The sequence below is a fragment of the Sabethes cyaneus genome, chromosome 1 (genome assembly GCF_943734655.1).
Source record: "Sabethes cyaneus chromosome 1, idSabCyanKW18_F2, whole genome shotgun sequence".
NCBI classification, from domain to species: domain Eukaryota; kingdom Metazoa; phylum Arthropoda; class Insecta; order Diptera; family Culicidae; genus Sabethes; species Sabethes cyaneus.
In genome coordinates, this window is record NC_071353.1 from 19,501,193 (window position 1) to 19,521,376 (window position 20,184).

Genomic DNA, 20,184 nt, shown 5'->3' on the forward strand with positions numbered 1-20,184 from the left:
TGCCAGAAGTGAGGCAGAAATTATCGGGGCGTTGCCATTCCGAAACCATACGAGTCGTCTGTTTACAGTCACCTTTACAGCGATGTGTTTGGTCGTATCTCTCCAGCGCAACACGGATTTTTGAAGAATAAATCAGGAGTTACGAATCGTTGCGAGTTCACTGAGATGGTTACGGATTACATCTCAAAGAATTTTCAGGTGGATTGTATACATAAAGGGATGAGTAAAGCATTTGATTTGATGGTGGGCCTGACACGTTCTAAGGATGTCTGACGACAGTGCGACGATAAAAGTTCTCTTCCAGTGATTAGAAATCTCATATTCAATTGACGCAATACGCCTGAATTGATGCTATATACTGCTCATTCTTTGCTGTTTCTAGTGCAGACGAAATGAACTCAACATTGCCAATCGGAAACCAACGATTCGAGCAAATCAGTTACGTTCGTGTTACATTACAATAAACGTAAACATTGCTCCTAAGTTTTAATTAATTTCCTTCAGCTAGGTTTTGGATGATTTAAAAAAGCAGGCAGTTTAAACACCTAAGCTTTGAGATCTAAAACATCAGTCAAGAGCAATAAAAATGACTGACAGGCTGGTCGAGCAAACCATTCAGCACTGCAATTTATGAATGAATTGTTTTGAAGGGTAGAAAACTGAAAAAGACAAACACTGTCAGCAGTTCCGGTAGTTATGTTAATGGGCTGACAGATAAAAAAAATACTATCAGGGGAAAACTGTACGCACTGAATGCATTTTATATTCCCTTCATGCATGTCTGTTATTTTTTTTTCGAGCACTGTTTTCTACAACAACACTACCGGCACCAGGAACAGAGGGGCTCAACGTGCAAGATGGCTCGACCAGGGCGAAAGAACAGTAAAAGTCCAAAGATATTGCCTTGAGGAACACCCGTGGAATCAAAGTTCCCATTCACTTTATTTATATTCATTCAAAAGATAGTAATTAGATAAAAGCATATGAATTTATACAATTAAAACTTTATAGGGTACTTTAACGGTGTCTGTGCATTACAATGTGGAAACTGTTTTTTTAGAGTGGTTTTAACCCAAAGGGTCATTCACCACCATGTTTTTGTTTTTATTTCCAATCAAATTTTTAACTCGCTTTGTTCTCCCAAAAAGCAGAAAAAACGGCACTCTTCATTCCATGCCGGACAACGAAAATAAGCTACGGACAGGACAATTCGGAAGGGAGCAGCGGAACTCGGACAACTAGCCCGGGGAGGAGGAGCATTTCATGTCCATAAATTTTAAATCCGTAAATTGATTAACCCCGATTGGATGGGCTTGGTTTCCGCCGCGTCCGGTTTAGTGCGCTATCTAACCGGCACCGGTAGGCATCCGTTGCCGATTGATTGCATCATGGATCGCAAAGGAAGGCATTAATTAGGTCACGCGAAATCTAGAGGTGTTACTACTAATTGTGATTCTAAGAGCTGTGCCAAGTTGGCCGAAATGTGATCGAATGGCTGCTGGTTTCGATTGGAAATCGAAACGTTACACACCATTTCCCGGTAGGCCCCCGGTTGCGGTTAGGAGTTTTAAATCCTTTTTCGCATTCCATCGCAGGAGCGAGATAGAGGAAAAACGGCATTCGATTCAATTTCTCCGCTTTCTCTCGGCCATTCCTGGCTGGCGTGTGTAGGAAACGATATGGGTAGAAGCGGCGCGGTCGTAATCACGTGTCAAATTCCGGGGCATACCAGCACCGGGGGCCCAAAAGTAGGCCACGAGTTCGAAGGGCACATGTTTGCTCGCTCGTCAGCTAGCCTCGTCCGTCTCACAGTAGGTGGTGAGCGAGTGAGTGAGTGAGTGGCTCCTGCTGAAACTATGAAGCGACGTCAGCTGGGAGGATCACACACTTTAAGTTACAAAGTTACCATTTTATACCGCGTGTGTGTTGTTACATTTGAAGAGAAGTGAGAGTAAATTCTGGGCATAAAAGGGCGCATGTGCTCGATTTTGCTTGGCTGCGTTGCCTGTGAGTGACCAGCGAGCTCCGCTCGACCAGAAATCAGCTGCAAAGTCCGACGGGGAAAAGCTGTGTTTGTGTGTTTTTATATGCCAGCTGAAAAGCACTCTGTTTTATGTAATGCGCTTTTCCGAAAGGATTATTTTTATGTCTTCTGTCCACCCATCGTCAACTGCCTCGCAAAGAAGTTATTAGGTCAGGGGTGTGGGTGAGGGACAGCAAAAACTAGACCATAAATAGATAAACCGCGAAAGAGCACCAACCGGGGAGGGTGAAGTTGGCCTAGCATCAGTAGCAGCAGCAGTGCAGGTCTTCTGAAAATGCACCATACCATCCCGCTGGCTGTTGGCTGCTGGCTACTGCCGGATTCGGTTCCACTCCAATTGGGGCTACTCTGAATTATGTAAGGATTCGCCTCTGGCTGGGGACACGCGAGACGTAGCATCCCAAAGCCAGTATAAGTCCGACGATGGCGAGCCGGAGAACATCCCAACCGAATGGGGGGGAAATGAGATTCGTAATCAAATTCAGACGATTCGGGGTGGATAAATGGCTCTTTTGCTTGATCCTGTGTCAATGTGTGCGTAACAAACAAGCGCTTTGCCGAATCTACATCAGCAGGCAAATCGGAACGCCGCACCGCGCCGGAAGGAAGGAAGTGCTATAACATGATATTGATTGAAGTTGATTTATGCTACCGTTTAATTAAAATCAGTGCTCATCGGTCGGAAAATCGACCTACTTGCTGTCGGGGAGGGATGCTGGAAGTGAGAGGCAGTTTGAAAAATTCTTCTTGAGATTGCTGTTGCGTTACAAAAAACTAGTTAATTTGTGTAATTAGTAATGTTGCGCACACTTTCTGTCTTTTAATATTCTTGCGTAATATTTGAATCAACTATTCCTGCCACATGACTCAAGTTATTGCATTGCAAATAAAAATGCAGAACAAAGACTCATAAAACCCACGATCATCTTAAATGTGAAGTCACATCACATATTGGACCGTGGAGCACGAAATCACCGCCAGTAGATTACTGACAAAATCGTTTATAGTCGAGTCGCTGGTCGGATAGTTTGGGACCACTTCCCAGAGGTGATTATGCTAAGCAGCGGCGATCCGTAGGCTCCACTATTCGGACATATGCCTATAAAATTTTGCATACGCCGCACCTACAAAATGGTGTCCCACTGTTAGAAATCGAAACTGAAGATCACACTGCTAACGATTGTGTAAGATGTGGTGACATTTGTCGTTTTTGAGCCATCTAACCAAACCATAAATATCTCTTTCTGCCCGGATATGGATGTTTAAATTAACAATTTTTGTTATACCATAAAATTGTTATGAAAATACTATGAACTTTATTGCAACTAGTGTTTATGTCATATCGCGATAAACAAACTTCAAACAAATTAGTTTGCGACCTCTCAACACGTTCCGACGATGATAATATTCAACAAAAAAAAATACTTATCACAGTATTTACATAGACGAACTTCACATGCAAGGATTCGTCTCAAATAAAAAAGCGAAGCAAGAGTTAATTTTCCGAATAACAATTGCAATTTTATCATTGCACAGTGTGGCGTGATATGTTCTCCCACGTGTGCATAAAACATAACGCAAACCATTCAACCAGTTCAGCGCCATTTTTAGGCTGGGTAATACACCCTACAGGAGACTGCAGACTACAGAGGCGACAAAGCACTCAAAAACCGCTAAATTTTGAATCAACACGGAAAGTTATCTTTATTACTGAAGTTAATGGATAGACAGCTAAACTAAGCCGAAATTATTAAAACAGCTACATGAGAAAAAATTTTGGTCTTAAAACACTCCTCTGCGGAACAGTACCTTATTTTAGAACGGCCAGGCGGAGCCTTTGCTTTTTGACTTGAATGACTGTGAAAACTAAAGTTTCTCTCTGGTTTCGCAATAAAATTTATATAAACGTACTTTTTCACTATTTTTAAAGTCGCAATGGAACTCCACTCAAGAGTAACCCAGGTTGTGGTAGTTGTTTATTATAGTTTGTACATTATAACAGTAATTCCATGAAAAAAAAACGGACGGACAATTTTAATCCGCAGGCCAGAAATAAAACTTTTTATAAGTTTTTTGACGTTACGTAAAAATGAAAAAATTCTAAACTTTTTTGCTCTTAGACTCACTGCTCTCTCTCTCTCTCTCTCTCTCTCTCTCTCTCTCTCTCTCTCTCTCTCTCTCACTGCTCTCTCTCACTGCTCTCTCTCACTGCTCTCTCTCACTGCTCTCTCTCACTGCTCTCTCTCACTGCTCTCTCTCACTGCTCTCTCTCACTGCTCTCTCTCACTGCTCTCTCTCACTGCTCTCTCTCACTGCTCTCTCTCACTGCTCTCTCTCACTGCTCTCTCTCACTGCTCTCTCTCACTGCTCTCTCTCACTGCTCTCTCTCACTGCTCTCTATTCTCTATTTCTCACTCTCTCTATTCTCTCTCGCGCTCTCGGTTGTCTCTCTTTTCTATCTATCTCTAATCCATCTGTTCATGCGTGTATCCAAGAGGGTTCAAACCCCTCTGTTCCCTAAGCCAAATTAATAAACGCCACTGTCAAAGTACACATTTTTGCTATTGACTTTCTCTAATGTTACAAATTTGAAGCATAGCATATTAATGTTAAGCTAATGTAGCGAGCGTTGACGTGCAGAAAGAATTATAAACGTGACATTTTGGCAACGTGACATGACATTCTAGATTTGGTATTCGCCGAAGAAGGTCTACGATATGCTCTCGTCTCGTCGATAGTCGATTATTAATCGCATAGCCAAGGTTATGTCCACGTTTAACTCAAGTTCGAAACTAAATTTATGTTCGAGCCTTAGACGACGTGCAAGCCCAGGCAGAGCCCAAGTTTAAGACCAAAGCCAAACCCAAGTCCAAAACCACATCTAAGTCCATATCCAAGTACTCAAGCGCGAACTCAAACCTAGGCCCAAAAAGCCAAGACACAAACCTAAATCTAAGTCGAAATCCAAAGCTTAATTCAATCCCAAGTCCAAATCAGAGTCTAAGCTCATGCCTATGCCCAATCCCAAGTCAAAACCCAAATTCAAACCCAACCACAAGTCCAAGTCCTAGACCAAGTCCAAGTCTAAACCTAAGCCCTAGCCCAAAAAGAGTAAATCCAAGTCCAAATTCATATCCAAGTCCAAGTCCAAATCCCAGAAAACCCCAAGTCCAAGTTCAAGTCCAAGCCTTAGTCCAATTCGCTCAAGTTCAAGTCAAAGAAAACCCAAGTTCAAGTGAAAATCCCAAGTCGGAATCCCAAAAAACCCTCCAAAAATGTTTTCTGACGCTACGTCCCTGCATCTCTCTCTCGTTCTCTCTCTCTCTGTACGCTCTCTAATTCATTTCTGTTTCTGTACATTCTCTAATCCATCTTTCTCTTTCGCTCCCTCTCTAATCTTTCACTTTTTCCTAAATCTCATCGAATCGAATTTTCTAATACAAATTTTGGACGTTAAAAGGAGAGGACGTTAATTTAAATTTTGGACGTAAAAAGAGTGGATGCTAATTCGAATTTTGGACATAAAAAGAGAGGACGCTAATTCGAATTTTGAACGTAACAAGTGAGGATGTTAATTCAAATTTCGGACGTAAAACAGAGACGACGTTAATTCAAATTTCGGACGTCAAAAGAGAGGATGTTGCTTCAAATTTCGGACATAAAAAGTGGACATTGCGTCCGAAATTTACGTAAAAAGAGAGGACGGTAATTCAAATTTCGGACGTGAAAAGAGAAGACGTTAATTCAATTTTCAGACGTAAAAAGAAAGGACTTTAATTCAAATTTTGGACGTAAAATGATTGGACTAACGTTCAAACTTCGGACGTAACAAGAGCGGCCAATAGTTAGAACTTTGGATTAAAATAGAGAGGACGTAGTCCAAATTTTGGATGTCAAAAGAACGGACGTCAATTCAAATCTCGGACGTAAAAAGATTGGACCTTAAATCAAACTTCGGATGCAAAAAAAATGGGACGTTAATTCTAAAATTCAGACGTGAAAAAAGTGGACCGTAATTCACATTTCGGATGCAAAAAGAGAGGACTAACGTTCAACTTTCAGTCGTAAAAAGAGAGGACTTTAATTCAAAATCCGGACCCAAAAATATTGGACGTAAATTTAAATTTCGGATGCAAAAAGAAAGGACGATAATTCGAATTTTGGACGTAACAAGAGAGGACGTCAATTTAAATTGCGGACGTAAAAAGATTGGACGATTAGACAAACTTCAGACGTAAAAAGAGAGGTCGTTGACTCACATTTCGGACGTAAAAAGAGAGGACGTTAATTCAATTTTCAGACGTAAAAAGAGAGGTCGTTAATTCTAACTTCGGACGTAAAAAGTGCGGCCGATAATTCAAATTTCGGACGTAAAAAGAGGGGACGTTAATCCAAATTTTGGGCGTAAAAAGAGTGGACGTTAATTCAAATTTTGGACGAAAAAAAGAGCACGTCAATTCTCATTTTGGACGTAAACAGAGTGGACGGTAATTAAAATTTCGGACTTAGAAAGAGGACGTTAAATCAAATTTTGGACGTAAAAGAGAACTTTGATTCAAATTTTGGACGTGAAAGAGGTGGGCGTTGATTCAAATTTTGGACGTAAAAAATGTGAACGCTAATTCAAATTTCGATCGTAAAAACGCGAATGGTAATTCGCGATTTAGACGTAATAAAGGGCACGTTATATCGAATTACGGATCTAAAAAGAATCAAATCAAATCAAATTTTGGACGAAAAAGAGTGCACGTTAATTCAAATGGAAATGTAAAAAGAGAGGACATTAATTCATTTTGGACGTGAAAAATTTTCTCTTTTCACGCTAAATCATGTAAAGTGGATAGACGTAAAAAAGATCCAGCGTCATAAATATTTGATAAAAAAATCAGAAGTCTAAAAACAGTTACGCAAGCCATCACAGGGTTGGGCCATCTTTAGTAGCTTATTCTTATTCATCATTTAAGTTAATTTTTACACTTTTTTTAGCTTTTGTTACAGAGTTAAGTTACGAGTTAAGTGTACAGACAAATAGACGGCCGGTCATAAAGTATTAATTTTGTTTTTTTTACAGCAGCATTTAACCTTGGACGTTTTAGCTTGATAATGACAGCTAAAAAGCTTAAGTATCTTGCAATGGGCCATTAAAAACTTTTATGCAATACTTTTTAGTGCTGCAATACTTTGTATTTTGCGTGGCTCAATTACCCTAGTCACCACACAATATTGATGTGAACTTGAAACAGACAGTTTATCTTATGAAGATGAAAGAAAATTTCAAATTTGAACAGAACGCAACACCATTAAACATTGTTTTATTTATATTATTTCAACTTCTAATTGACGCCAAAACCAGAAAAGAAAGTAAGATAAGCCGTTTTGAGACGTAACAAACCTCCCACATGTAAGTAGTATTACATTTGAGTGGTTTCTCTGATATTTACTACAATAAAACATCGTCTGCTGATTACCGACGATAGAGGAGGAGGACGAGGAGGAAGTCAAGTAAGCAAGCAAGCGAACTGATTAGTATTTGGTTATCTTTTCCGTTGTGTATTTTTTTGTTGCCGATGCCAATCTCGGTCGGTCGAATCGACCGTGTTTAAACAGTGGCAAGAAAATAGTATTGCTGTGAGTTTTTTTTCTCAACCTTGTTTAACCTGTGAAGCCTCATAAAAAATCGTCTTTGTACTTTGGCTAGGCTGCTGGTGTGAAAACGATTCATATTTTTAGCATCCTCAATTAGATCTGATTTTGGGCTTGATGTTTTTGATGCAATGGGCAAGGACTTCAACACCCGGGTAGGGGTGGGTAGTAGTAACCCATTCAATGCCCGGATTGTTACCTTCTTTTGTAGTCACACAGAGAGAAAAGAAAGGTCCTTCCTCTTCGGTACATGAGTGTGTCACACAGCGAGCAGCACATAAAAGAATGAAGCGAAAAAAAAGGAAACTAATTGGATCGTGATGGAATGAATAGGTACGGAAAATTGCTGATGGCAAAATCCGACGAACACAGTCAAGGACCGAAACCGATAAGAGCTGGCTGACTGGCTGGCTGTTTACAAAGGGGTTATCAGGGTGAAGTTTTCTTTCCCCCCACTGAATGGATGCTCGACGCGGCAAAATCTGGATAATTTGTTAACAAATTAAAGTGGTTCGAGCGACAATTGCAATCAACAGTAACCAATCTTCCCTCTTCGCTTTGCTTGATGATATTGAACAACGATTGATGGTCTAGCCGTGCTGCCAGTGCAGTGGTTTATTTCTTTCGGATACTGTCAGCTGTGAACAAAAATCAGGTGGGCACATGGGCGGCACACCGCCATCAGATCAGTGGCATCATGATTGAAGGAATTGAGCGGTGCACGAAGCGTTTATGAGAGAAGAAAGGATTGGTTGGTATGGTGGGGCATCCCGCATTGTACTGCTGGTGGGGATTTTTGGTGGAATAACATAAAAATAAGTCGATGAAACCATTTTGTTTGTTTGTTTGTTTGATATGTGATATACGAAGAAAGTCGTAAGGAAGGACTTTATCGTAGGGAGGAAAAACGGTATGACAACTGATGTTAATACGTATGATGCTGATGAAATGAAATGTCATCGGTTTGCTAATTAAAATTTTTTTTCGTCACTACGAACAGAGTATCGCTCTCGTTGGGCGGTAGGTTGAGAAGAAGAGAGGTGAAGCGCAAGCTAGGATAAACAAACTTATACGAGAAATTATTCGGTTTTTGCAAACAAATGGCGACAGTGGTGGTTGTGGTGGTGGTGATGATACGTTTTTTTTCATGAATTGGTTTATTTTTTATTTTTTAAGGTGGATGAATGGTTTGTGAAGGTGATGATTATTGCACGATTGTCCAACGATGAGATGGCTGCCGGCGGCGTGATTAGCTTGGTGGTGGTGTGGTAGCGGTGATCACAGTCACAACGAACACGGACAAAGCATGCGGTGTAGTTTTTTTTAAGAAGGTAGAAGAGTATTGTTTTTTGTTTTGTTTTAGAGTGACAACTCACCGAAACCAGTCTTCTGCTGCAGCGAGGACGCTTGCTGGGACTGCTGAAGCAGTGTAGTGGGCTGTGTCTGACTGTAGGCTCCGAACTGCGCGAATGTGGTTTGCTGATTCTGGAATGCTTGACTGGCCGCACTGTTAACAGTGCTGGTTCCCCCACTGCTGTTCGTTCCAACAGTGTTGCCATAGGAAAAGCGCTGACTAAAGGGTGATTTTTGCTGCGCCAGTGCGGACATGATTTGATGGTGCTGTTGCTGCTGCTGTTGGGACATGATTCCGCCGGTTCCGCTCGAGGACGATACGGACGAGATGGAGGTTTGTGACGAGGCACCTCCGGTGGCGGATGACGGCGACGACAGGCCGGTACCGGAGCCGGTATTTGCAGTTCGTGCACTTCCGGCGTTAGCACTGTGATGGGTACTGTTGATCTGATTGATCTTGGCGATGATACTATCATTATTGCTGGCGGCCGCCAGGACCAGATTTTGGGCACTGTTTTTCGTAGCGCTGTTGTTGTTTCGCTCGGCTGCCAGGGCCGAATTCAGCTCGTCGAATATGAAATAGCTGTGGCTGCTGTGCTGGTCTGGCGAATGGCTGTTCGGCGTGTGACGCTGCTGCTGCTGTTGCTGCTGCTGTGAGGCTGCCGGTGATTGCTGTTGGCTATTTAACATTGGAAATCCTTTATGGTAAAACCTTGACGGGTTCGTAAAGTTAGCCGGATGACGACCGCGTGTGCCAACAGGTTGCGATGAAGTAGATAACGTTAGTTTTGCGATCTATTTTAGCAAGTTGATTGCAGTAAGGAGCTGTTTGCTTAGGATGTTTGGTGTTCGTATTTTTTCTTTTTATAAAACACTATAATTGCACTTCTTTCAGGTTTGTGTGTGGCGAAATTGACTTCAACTATGGATGTAACGACTGAGTGACATTCAAATGCTTCTACGGACGTGTTGCTTCGCCTGCTTCGATGAGGATCGTGTGATGTTTTAGTAAGCAAATTGATGTTATTAGTGATTTGCTTGGTGACAAACGACGTTGCCACCTGGACGTATCCGGTGTGTTGATGTGAGTTTCGATTACCGATTATTTACGATAGATGCTGTTGTTGACAGAGACAGGTTTGACAGTTCATGAATGGAGCGACGGCTTTAGTATCTCCGGAACCGCAGCAGCCAAAATCATTGGTTTGCCGTTCACAGTGGCCGTCGTTGCCGATGTCGCTGCGGCAGCAGAAGTATTTGAGAGAGTATGGCAGTAGTAATTCGACACACTCACACACTGTCACCATTTGCTTCGTACTGTTTTGGGTACGCTTCAAGGTACGTTTCGGAATGGTTAGAACGCTTGAAATGATTGTTGCATTTGGTTTAGGAAAACTTCATTTCAAAGACTTGAGAGTGTTTTTTTCTTGGGTTGGACTTTCTTATCCTAAATTGGCACAAATAGGGAAAAAAGGAGAGAAGAGTTGATAGAAGAAAAAACATTAATATGACGGTTCGTGTTCCGAGTTGACGGTGCGTGTGTGTTGGTTGGAACATTTGGCGGTGGTCGTGACGGATGCGTGAGTATCACACACGCGCGACTCGATTTTTGATTATTGATGGCAGCACTGGCACAGGGGACAGCGCATTTTTGTCTGAAAGTGTCTGAATTCCGCGACTCAGTAGGCCCGCGTGTTTGGAAATTTTGGTGGTTGTTGTTCTTGTTTGGCACATGTCAATGCGATAAGCAACTTCCATGGAAGGAACAGAAGAGAAAAAAAAAGAAACAACAGCTATCAACAAACGGCAAACAAGCAACACATAAATAAATAGAGCACAATGTTTCCAACTTAAAAACCAGATGACGAATGCATGGTAGTAGAACGAAAACGAGAAGTCGAACGAAAGCAAATTTGAGCGGAAAGAAAACAACGACGACGACGTCGAATACCTAAGACAAAACTTTACAGTCACGCATATGATGATGGGATTGCAAAATATGTGCCACGAGCATGGCGAGGTGCGGTAGTCCCAGTGGCGGTGACTGACGGTGGGTGCTGCTACTGCTGCTGCTGCTGCTACTGCCACTGCCACTGCCATTGCTGACGTTTTCGGTGTAAATTGGCTGTGCGCTAGTAGCGTGGTGTTTGTTAAGAACATCTAAGCAATTTCAAGGAGAGGCTAATAAAAAAGCGATACTTTCTGTGAGCTGTTAGAGTTAGCAGCAGGCCTGTCTGACGCTATCGAGTGACTCCCGTGATATTCGGCGGCGGGGTGGTGTGGGGCGGCATTGCATATGTGGTAATCTAATCTACTGTGAGGTGGCATAGCGATGGATGGTGGTGCACTACCATGACAAACCAGACAAGCGAAATCGATTTCAATTGTGGTTGCAAGGTTTTTGGGCTGGCGATTCTGCCGGGATACGGAACAGAACTCATGTGGCCAAACTTTCGCAGAAAACTTCACGTACTAAACTAACTGACATAGGAGAAAAGATCATAAAAATGCTTTTGGGTCACCATGAATGACTACGAACGACGGGTCATGTTTAATTTATTACAAAACTAATCTGCCGATGGATGGAGCGGCGATGAAGAAGACTAACGAACAGTTAAGTTAGGTGGCAGGCAAAGTGTATGAGAATTTCAAAATTTTGTCCAGCATATATCGGAGTTGGGGTTTGTCCTCGATTGGGGCTGGTTTTTTTTAATATCTTATGTGCGGAGTTATAGGTCTAATCTTGTCAGTGGGGATGACACCGGACTCGGACGGCACTCGGGGCTCGTGCGAATGAAGAGAGCGTACAGAGAGAGAGAAGAGACGATGCGTGCGCGTTAGAAGCGCAATACTGGTTTTTGGATTTGATCACCGAAGCTAATTTGCATATTCAAATAGCAAATGAAGAGGCTTTAGATTAGGACACTGACGAAATTTGAACCCACGACGCTGTTCTCCACTGACCGACACTGGCTCTTGTCGCTGAGTGAATTGGTTTTATTGGTGGATTTTAATTTTTTTTTCCGAAGGCGAAGCAATAAATTTCAGTGACCTCTTGTGAGAGCGCGGAATGGTATCCGAAAACAAATCGCAGCTAATGATAATTAATGGAGCCAGTTTGTAGCCACCAGCGCAGCAGTGGAAAGTGAACCAGTCAATTTGACTAGCTAGGAAATACGGCTCGGTGAGCGCGGTATGCAGAACAATTACAAAACAGCGCTGCTGAGTTCTGAACATTTCGCCCCGAATGGGCGGAAATCATTATCGCCTGCTACGTTGGGTAAATGATCTATATTTCACACTCCAACGCGTTGATTTTTTTTCGGAGGAAATTGGGAAACTTCTCTGATAGTAGGCTAGTGATTTCTGGTTATCGGCGCTACTGCGTGGAACGCAGTAGCCGTGGAAAATTTTCCTTTCAATTGTAGCAATCAACGGTTAAGTAGTGCCGGAGTAAAACGGCCGTTGACATTATCAGCAAATTCCGCCGTACCCGCTGACTGCGCACACAACATTCGTCTGCCTATCAAAGACCACGCGAGATTCAAATGTCAATTACTCACACCACAATCTGAAATGTCCCTGTCTTTAGAATGTATAGCGCTTATCCCTTGAACAGCCCGAACTAGACACCGCCGTCGGTCGTGACTCACATCTTAGAAACAGCTCCAGCAGTTGAGAATCCATTTCCGTGGCAACGTGTCAAGTGAATATCGTCGTCGTGTCGCACTGTGCAGGGTAAGGTGCCAAAGGTAAACACAATGGAAAAACTCGCCAACAAAACAATCACACATATGGCACACACACAAAGACACTAGCCCGGAATGACACTTGGCACGGCGGAAGGCACACTGACTGGCGGGGTCACTCTTCGCGGTCGTTCGACGAGGGGATTACCGACGATAATGGAGGATACACAGCGTGCGTGCGTGCATGCGTGCGCGCCTGCTCCTCTACACTTTCGGCAATCCGGCAACTCTGGTTCCAGCCGAAGCGAAGAGGACGACTTCTGGCACGGTTGTTTTTCGTTTTTTCGCGACACCGGAGCGGAGAAACACAGCACGCGCCGCGCTGTTTTTTGTCTATTTCTATTCACGACCAATATTGGACTGAAGCTGACACTCTCTCGAACCGACTGCCAGCCAGCCAGTTAGCCAGTCAGTCAGCCAGCCCGCTAGCTAGCCAGTCAACGTAGTTTGTCTCATACTCACACATATTTTTTGTGTGCATGTTTTGTTCGCGATGTCGTCGTCGTCGACATCGAACGGTGACGTCCGCTGGAAGCGCATTGCTGGACTTACTGAAACGAAGCAGGCTGCTGCCGCCGCAACCATATGCGTCGTCGCTTTTTTCTTTCTTTCATCTTTACTTCACTATTACAGAAAGAGCTTAGAGTATCTGCCATTGCTAGTTGCTACTCCCTCGTATCAGATTGCTGTTGAGCTGCTGTAAATGGCGCTCCGGAGTTAAACACTCAACTACTAGCCGCAGCCACAGTGCGCATAACAAGTGTCAATTTTTATGGCGTTTCGCAAAGAAAAAAACCAGACGCCATTGATTACCAATTGAGCGATTGACTCAATGCTGCCGTCAACCTCCGTGGTCCATTCGGGGCGCGCGTGGCTTTGCACGTGATTTTCAAATTTGCACCACAGCACAGCAATGCAAAGGAGGCCCCCCCTTCGCGGAGAAAAGAACTGAGCTCAGCGGAACAGACTTGAAACCAGAACGTGTTCCTCGGGTACTGAACAGCGAAAGAGCGACAACCGCCGCCGTGCTTATCTAGCATATATCTTTCTCCTCTGCTTAGGGTCCACGTGACCAAGTAATCTGCTGCTAATCTGTCGGTAGTCATCCCGATCCGGTACGGCAACAGACTGCTTGCTTGCTGTTTGTACGTTTTGTTTGCCGGGTTCTCCTCCTGCTTCCGTGTGTTTTATGCTTCAAACAGCTTCGCTTCAGGTTGACCTCCTAACCGGATCAGTGTCTGGTTGGGAATTTCAAAGCAGCAGGGGACCTTCCTTTCAAACTGGATGCTAGTTGGATGTGTGACGTAAGCAAATGTTGTTTCCTCAGCCTGCACGTCCGCCGCTTGGGAAGTGGCCGATGCAGCTTTTAAAGAGCAATTTAAATTTTGTCAAAATTTTGCCTGTCTTTATCATCTTGTCTGCCCCCTCGTACATAGTAAAGATTGTGCAAAATAGTCCAATTTAACCAAAATGTTACATTAACCCAGTTTAGGTGGCATTTAACGAGAATTCACTAATTTCGCCGAAATTGTCGAATTTAGACAAAAAGATTAAACCAAAATGACCGAAGCGCTGTCTTTACCGAACGGTACCATTCGTTCCCAGTTTCCACCCATATGCGGAGCTGACGGTGGGTTGAAGGGTGTCCAAAGTAGTCGATGGGTCCAGCGTTTAACAACACTACAGCCGACCTTCATTAGATATGGCCCAAAGTAGTCGATGCCTACGAAAGTGAAGGGTTGAAAGAAAGGGGTGATACGGAACCAAGGAACGGGACTGCAATTGTGGAATTACTTTCAGATGCGACACCACTGGCAGCGCTTCTCCAATGAGCGAACATACACTCTTAAACTCGGGATGGAGAATTTCTGACGCGTTTCGTTCGCCACCGGTTCATTGTTGTCGTGACGAAACTTTCGATGATACCAGTTCAGTGGTTCCGTTCACTCTAGTGATCCGTTTCGCCCATCACATCGTTCGTTTTCCGATGCGCTGATTGATAGGAAATGACGGTAGATGTAGACCAGTCGCAGCACTTATTTGGTGTCACTCGCCGTCGTGAACTTGACCGCTAGCGAACAATCGTTCTTCTCTTGGTACAGAAATGTGGATCCACGTTTTCATCGGCTGTCGAGTTTGCAATTCGGATGTTCACCCCACTTTGTATAGCTTCATCCGCGAGGGTTTTTTCGCACCCGTCCATCGCCATTCATCGGTTTTTAACTCTAAACGCCACGTACTGTCGGTATCGGTGAGTATTCGACTTGATCCACGGAGGGATTACAGTGCTAGAATCGCTGCAGAAGTACATTCTTTGATTGTATGGCGTAAACAAGGACCAATCACGGCCGTCTGCAATTCCAGTCGAGGAACTGACGTTTGCTCTTGTGGAAATCAGAGCGCATCGAATTTGTTTTCGGAAGTACACTGTTGCAGAGTAGACTTACTCATTTCCATCCACAGATATGTGGATCTTTAGGTTATCGTAACAGGTGGGATCATATCCCGGAAAATAACCCCGGAGAATTCGGATGTCGTCGAGCTTCTTCAGAGCTTGCAGCCTCTGCTTCCATCATATGAACAGATCTTCGGGTATGCGATCGTCCCAGTCCAGTGCAATAGAATCTTCCCTTGAAGCGCCCAACTAGTGAGCCAACCAGCCCCAACGGATTGTAGATCTTCATCACGAAGCTCAGCATCATCCTCTTCGTCGGCACGCGGTATCGCCTTCTACCAGTGATCTCAGATCATCGCAGACTAAACTTGAAGTAGAAGACATCTTCTAACGATCGAAGCCAAGATAGGTCGAGAACGCGCTCAAAAGCATGATGGCTGATCATCGCAAGCTCTTTTACTTCAGCGGGACTCACTTCTCCGCTAGCTTCCAGGACCGAGAATCAATTTGAAACCCAGTTGCGAGTTAGAAAGCCTACCAGTGCCAGTCTGATGGTGATCCTCTTCAGTGTCGACGCTGTCGAGATAATCACCCGACATAATGCTTAGTCTTGATCGCAGCTGCCGCCTTGGAGAATTCCTATTCATTCTCCGTAGCATTTAGGCTTTTAACGTATTGCAATTGTGCCGGAGAACGCATCGCTTCGAAGATAGCGGCATTAAACGCCTACGTGATCAACGGCTCATGTGACGATTTGCTTTGATCTCCCTTCCTGACCCCGAGCTGCAGAAACATGTCTTGTATACTGCTGCAATAGGCAACTTCCCGTTCACGGAACTTGATCGTAACATGTAGCTAGAGAGTCAACAAGGAGCTCTATATTTAGTGAACGGGACACAACACTAAACGTTCTTACAAAACGGATAGGTTACCTCTTAAACCGACCGGTTTCGGGAAATATGCTTCCCATCAATGGGGTGATGTCCAACTAATTCGCCTAGGGAAATAGAGTAGGTGGGGAAATTTTTCTCAATACCTCGTATATTGATAAACAATTCAAATATCAATGATCGAAACACATTTTCAGTTAAAATTATATCGCAATATGAAACCTAGAATTTTATTAAACACCGGGAAAAACCTGGAAAAATCTGGGAATTTGGTTTTTCGTATCCAGTTGCCACCCAGTAATTATCTTAAAGAGATAGAGCATCTACATCCTTAGCTTGGTTAAACTAAAGAGCACAGATGCTATTGGAGCATCGTCCTCATTCATTGGCGGTTGCTCAGCTGTAGATATCTGCATAGACTCCCAGGCATTATTATTATTATCAGTATTTTTCATTCTTAGCAGTAACGCTGGAAACTTTCACCTACTCCGGACTATCCGTTTTGCCAAGAAGGTTAGGCTCTAATGTCTCATTCATCAGTTATTATTTTTTTTAGGTGTTTGATTGTTTGCTTCGGTTGGATCAGTTAGGGTGGTTCAGGAATCTCCGCACAATGTTGCAGGTACCAAGAACCACCGCTTTTTGGATTCCCTGCAGTTCGCGCGCAGCGCAGCTCCAACTCTTCTAAGAAGCGCAGTAGAGTACAGGAAACTAGTCCAGTAGCGGAGGTTACTACTGGAATTATACGTACTTCCTCAAGGTGCCACATTTGCCGTAACTCTTCGGTCAAACCATGGTATTTCGTGATTTCGGTCGGGAAAGTTGACTGCACATTGTGGTCTAGTGGTATAGCGATATCGATGAGGGTTACCCGCTTCATCCTTTTGTCGTAGACCACAATGTCAGGGCGATTGGCACGTATGAAGACATCCGTGATGATCTCGCGATCCCATTGCAGTTATACACAGTTATTTTCCAGAACTGAGAAGAGCAGGTATTTGTAGTATAGAGTGCGTAGCAGTTTACTAAGTCGTGCTTCAAAGCAAGTTGTTGATGCACAATCTTGGCTGTTGCATTCCTATGCTCCTTTATCCTGGCTTGGATTTTACGGTGAGTTTGGCCAATATATATTGACGGGCAGTCTAAAAGTTCATTTGATAGATTCCTGACCTAAGATCAGGAATAAGATACGGACCTTTCAAGAGCATTCTTGTTTAGCGACACACCGTTCACTTTTTCGGCCGCATCCCAAATAACTCGTATCCGTCCAGGTTTGTTTGGATTCTGCACCACTCCTAACGGAAGGTACCAGATGCGTCGCAGATCGAAGTCTACCATTTCTTCTTCAGTTACTGCGTGGATATAGCCATTAGTCTCGAAGTCTGCCACTTGCTGTCGCACGCTTTCGAATAGCTGAGGTTCCTTCTCAAGTCGCTGACCCAGTAATCGCCACCGGCGCTTGGCCATGGATCTACTATCCGGGAATTCGGTGTTGTCTTGCGCATAGATTAACCGGGTCTACCGGGTTTTCTGTTCGAAATGTCTGCCCTTCGAGGATTCTGAGAAATTGCCAACACGAGTCTTCGCAACGATCGGATCGGAAGTTTCGTCGTAGGCAGCAGATGTGAGTTACTCAGCCCGATCAGCTGTCCAGGAGCAGCCCTCCTAAAGCTCTTTACTGGTAGTCGCAGGTACTTGAGCGCTCCTTAGCCAGCTTCTTCAGCATCGTATTCTCGATCTTTTTGTTTATCCATTCGTCCAACGGATTTACGTCAAGCTGGTATGCAATTGCCTGTTCAACGAGAGTTACAGACGAGCCGTCACACACGTTACAGGAACAACAGGTACAACGTCACAGGAACTATCGCGAACAAAGCTGATGACACCGGATGCCGGTGGATGGTAACGAAGTAGCATCGCTGGAATTCCCATTCGGTTTCTTCTCCGGCTCGCTGGGCAGTAAACGGTGTTGTCGCTTCTGACAGTTGTTAATCGCGCAGACTTCGCCATCGCATGGCCAGCGTACGAGTGTGCGATACAAGACATCGACGACATAGCTTGTCGTCCTTTACAAAATTTCACCGGCCGCCCATCGAGAGTTTCTTGAAGGCTGCACAACTCGCAGCGATATGGCCGAAAACGTTGCATTTGTTTAGGATTTATCTATTTTTGTCAAATCAACGGGCTCAATATAGCCCCAATGATTGTCGATGGTTACATAAAAATACAGTCAAGTGAGTGAAATACAAATACAAAAACAATTTAAACAGACTAGACTTTGCTGAAGACATAAAATATCTATCTTTATCAAGTGCTTGACTATAGGGCATATTCTTTAAAACTTCTTTAAAAGTTGTTTTTTTATACTTAGTTTTTGTTAGTTGCATTTTACAAGAATACAATGTTCTAGGAATTATGAAATCAGCGGATTTATGAAATCAGCGCTTCATCTTAAAGCTTAACTCGAGTACTATAAACTCTCATTTGGGTGGTTGGGGACAAGCGGAACCCATACAAGTTTAAAGTACTCGACTTAAGCTTTAAGATGAAGCGCTGATTTCATAAATCTGCTTGCCCCATTTTAGCTCATAGGCTCGTGAAGCTACGAAAATTTAAAGCTTGAATATATGATAACTTAGAAAGTAAAAGTTCCAGAGATTTGCGGTCTTCTGTAAAACGTGTGTTTTGCGAGCTTCGATAATTGCCTACAGCATTGTATTCTTGTAAATGTAACTAACTTGTAAATGTAACTTGCTTTTGTAAATGTAACTAACAAAAAGCTAAATATGAAAAACTAATTTTTAAAGAATTTTCAAAGAATATGGCCTATAGTTCAGCACTCGATAAAGATAGAAATTTTATGTCTTCAGCAAAGTTGCTTGTTTTTGCAATATTTACAACTTTGCCGAAGAATCTATGTCTATATTTCCTAACACAAAAAAAATTAAGCAATGACTAACTTTTGACAGCTTTAGATTAAGGGGGATATTCTTACGAACAAAAATGCTGAAGACCATAAATGATCAAATGAAAGCAAAAGATACTAGGAAAAAAGTTCCGCTTTTCGCCCTTTCGGACCACTGTGGCAGGTCTTTACGTTCGATCGAAATACGTTCGTTCGGTGTGCCATTGAGCTCATAACAAAACAGGGTTTTTTTCCTGGAAAAAGTGATTATTGAGCACTTCTCCGGGTTCGGGTTAACTAACAAGCGGTTCACATCGCACCAAGTGGCAAAGACCTCGAACTGATTTTGAAGAAAGTGACAATCGTGAGTCGAGCGAATCTGGAAGAACATTTCAGGATCAACCGCATGCGAGAGTCGAGAGCAATTGATGGCTAAATTACCATCGTTCGAGTAAAGCAGAAAGAACCGAGGTCCTAGATGGCTTCCGTGAGGCGGACCTTCAACCTCCAATGGCAACCGCCAACTGTCGATTTAGGCATTTAGGACCATTCTTGCTTACTTCTTGTCCTTTGTAGCCTTCTGTAGCCGTCGTTTTTTCGAACCACACACGTTTCGGTAATAGAAGACTCACTTTTAAAATCTACTAACCGGATTCTGCAATGTGGAAATGTTGAGCTCTCATATATTCTTATTATATTTTGCTCATATTAGTGAAGTTTTCAGTGAAAATACTATCCATAACCTGGATAGGAAGGATCAAAAATACTGTCAAATTTCTTCATGTATTCAAGTTAATAATTGATCGTAATGATCTATTAGTTGCCTAGTTTCAAGCAATGTAGGTTTTTCGAACCACTACCGTTTTGATAATGCGACACAGTTCAAAGTCAAGTTTTAGTTACAAAACGAAAGTTCTCATGGAATATCATTATATTATGTATTTTTCAAGCTTATTTTTAAGGATTTTTTCACATAGGGTTTAAAAAAGTGCTTGTCTAGGAGCGGATTTCACGTAAACAAATCACTCACCGTACTGTCAACAAGTGATCAGTGAATTTGCAGTTGCAATTATTAGGGGGTATCAATGGAAAATTAAACATGGAACTGTTTTTTTTTTCGGGTTCTGCCGCTGCTGTTGTTAGAAACTTTTTACAGCAATCAATTTTGTACAGGGCAGGCAACAACCTAAGTGTAACAATCAACT

General features: G+C 43.1%; 1 protein-coding gene across 10 annotated transcripts in view; it reads right to left on the reverse strand.

The window, feature by feature from the left end:
• LOC128736805 (RNA-binding protein Pasilla) overlaps window positions 1-20,184 on the reverse strand; it is a 159,697-nt gene that overhangs the window by 78,389 nt on the left and 61,124 nt on the right. For 6 of the 10 annotated variants that reach the window (XM_053831336.1, XM_053831348.1, XM_053831329.1 and 3 more), the window contains exon 2: window positions 9,064-10,487. In XM_053831336.1, the coding sequence (XP_053687311.1) occupies window positions 9,064-9,730 (667 nt within the window). In that variant the 5' untranslated portion in view covers window positions 9,731-10,487. Of the gene's footprint in view, window positions 1-9,063; window positions 10,488-12,603; window positions 12,623-12,693; window positions 13,204-20,184 lie in introns of those variants that run through there. The other 4 variants (XR_008412014.1, XM_053831298.1, XM_053831321.1 and 1 more) reach the window with 4 other exon arrangements.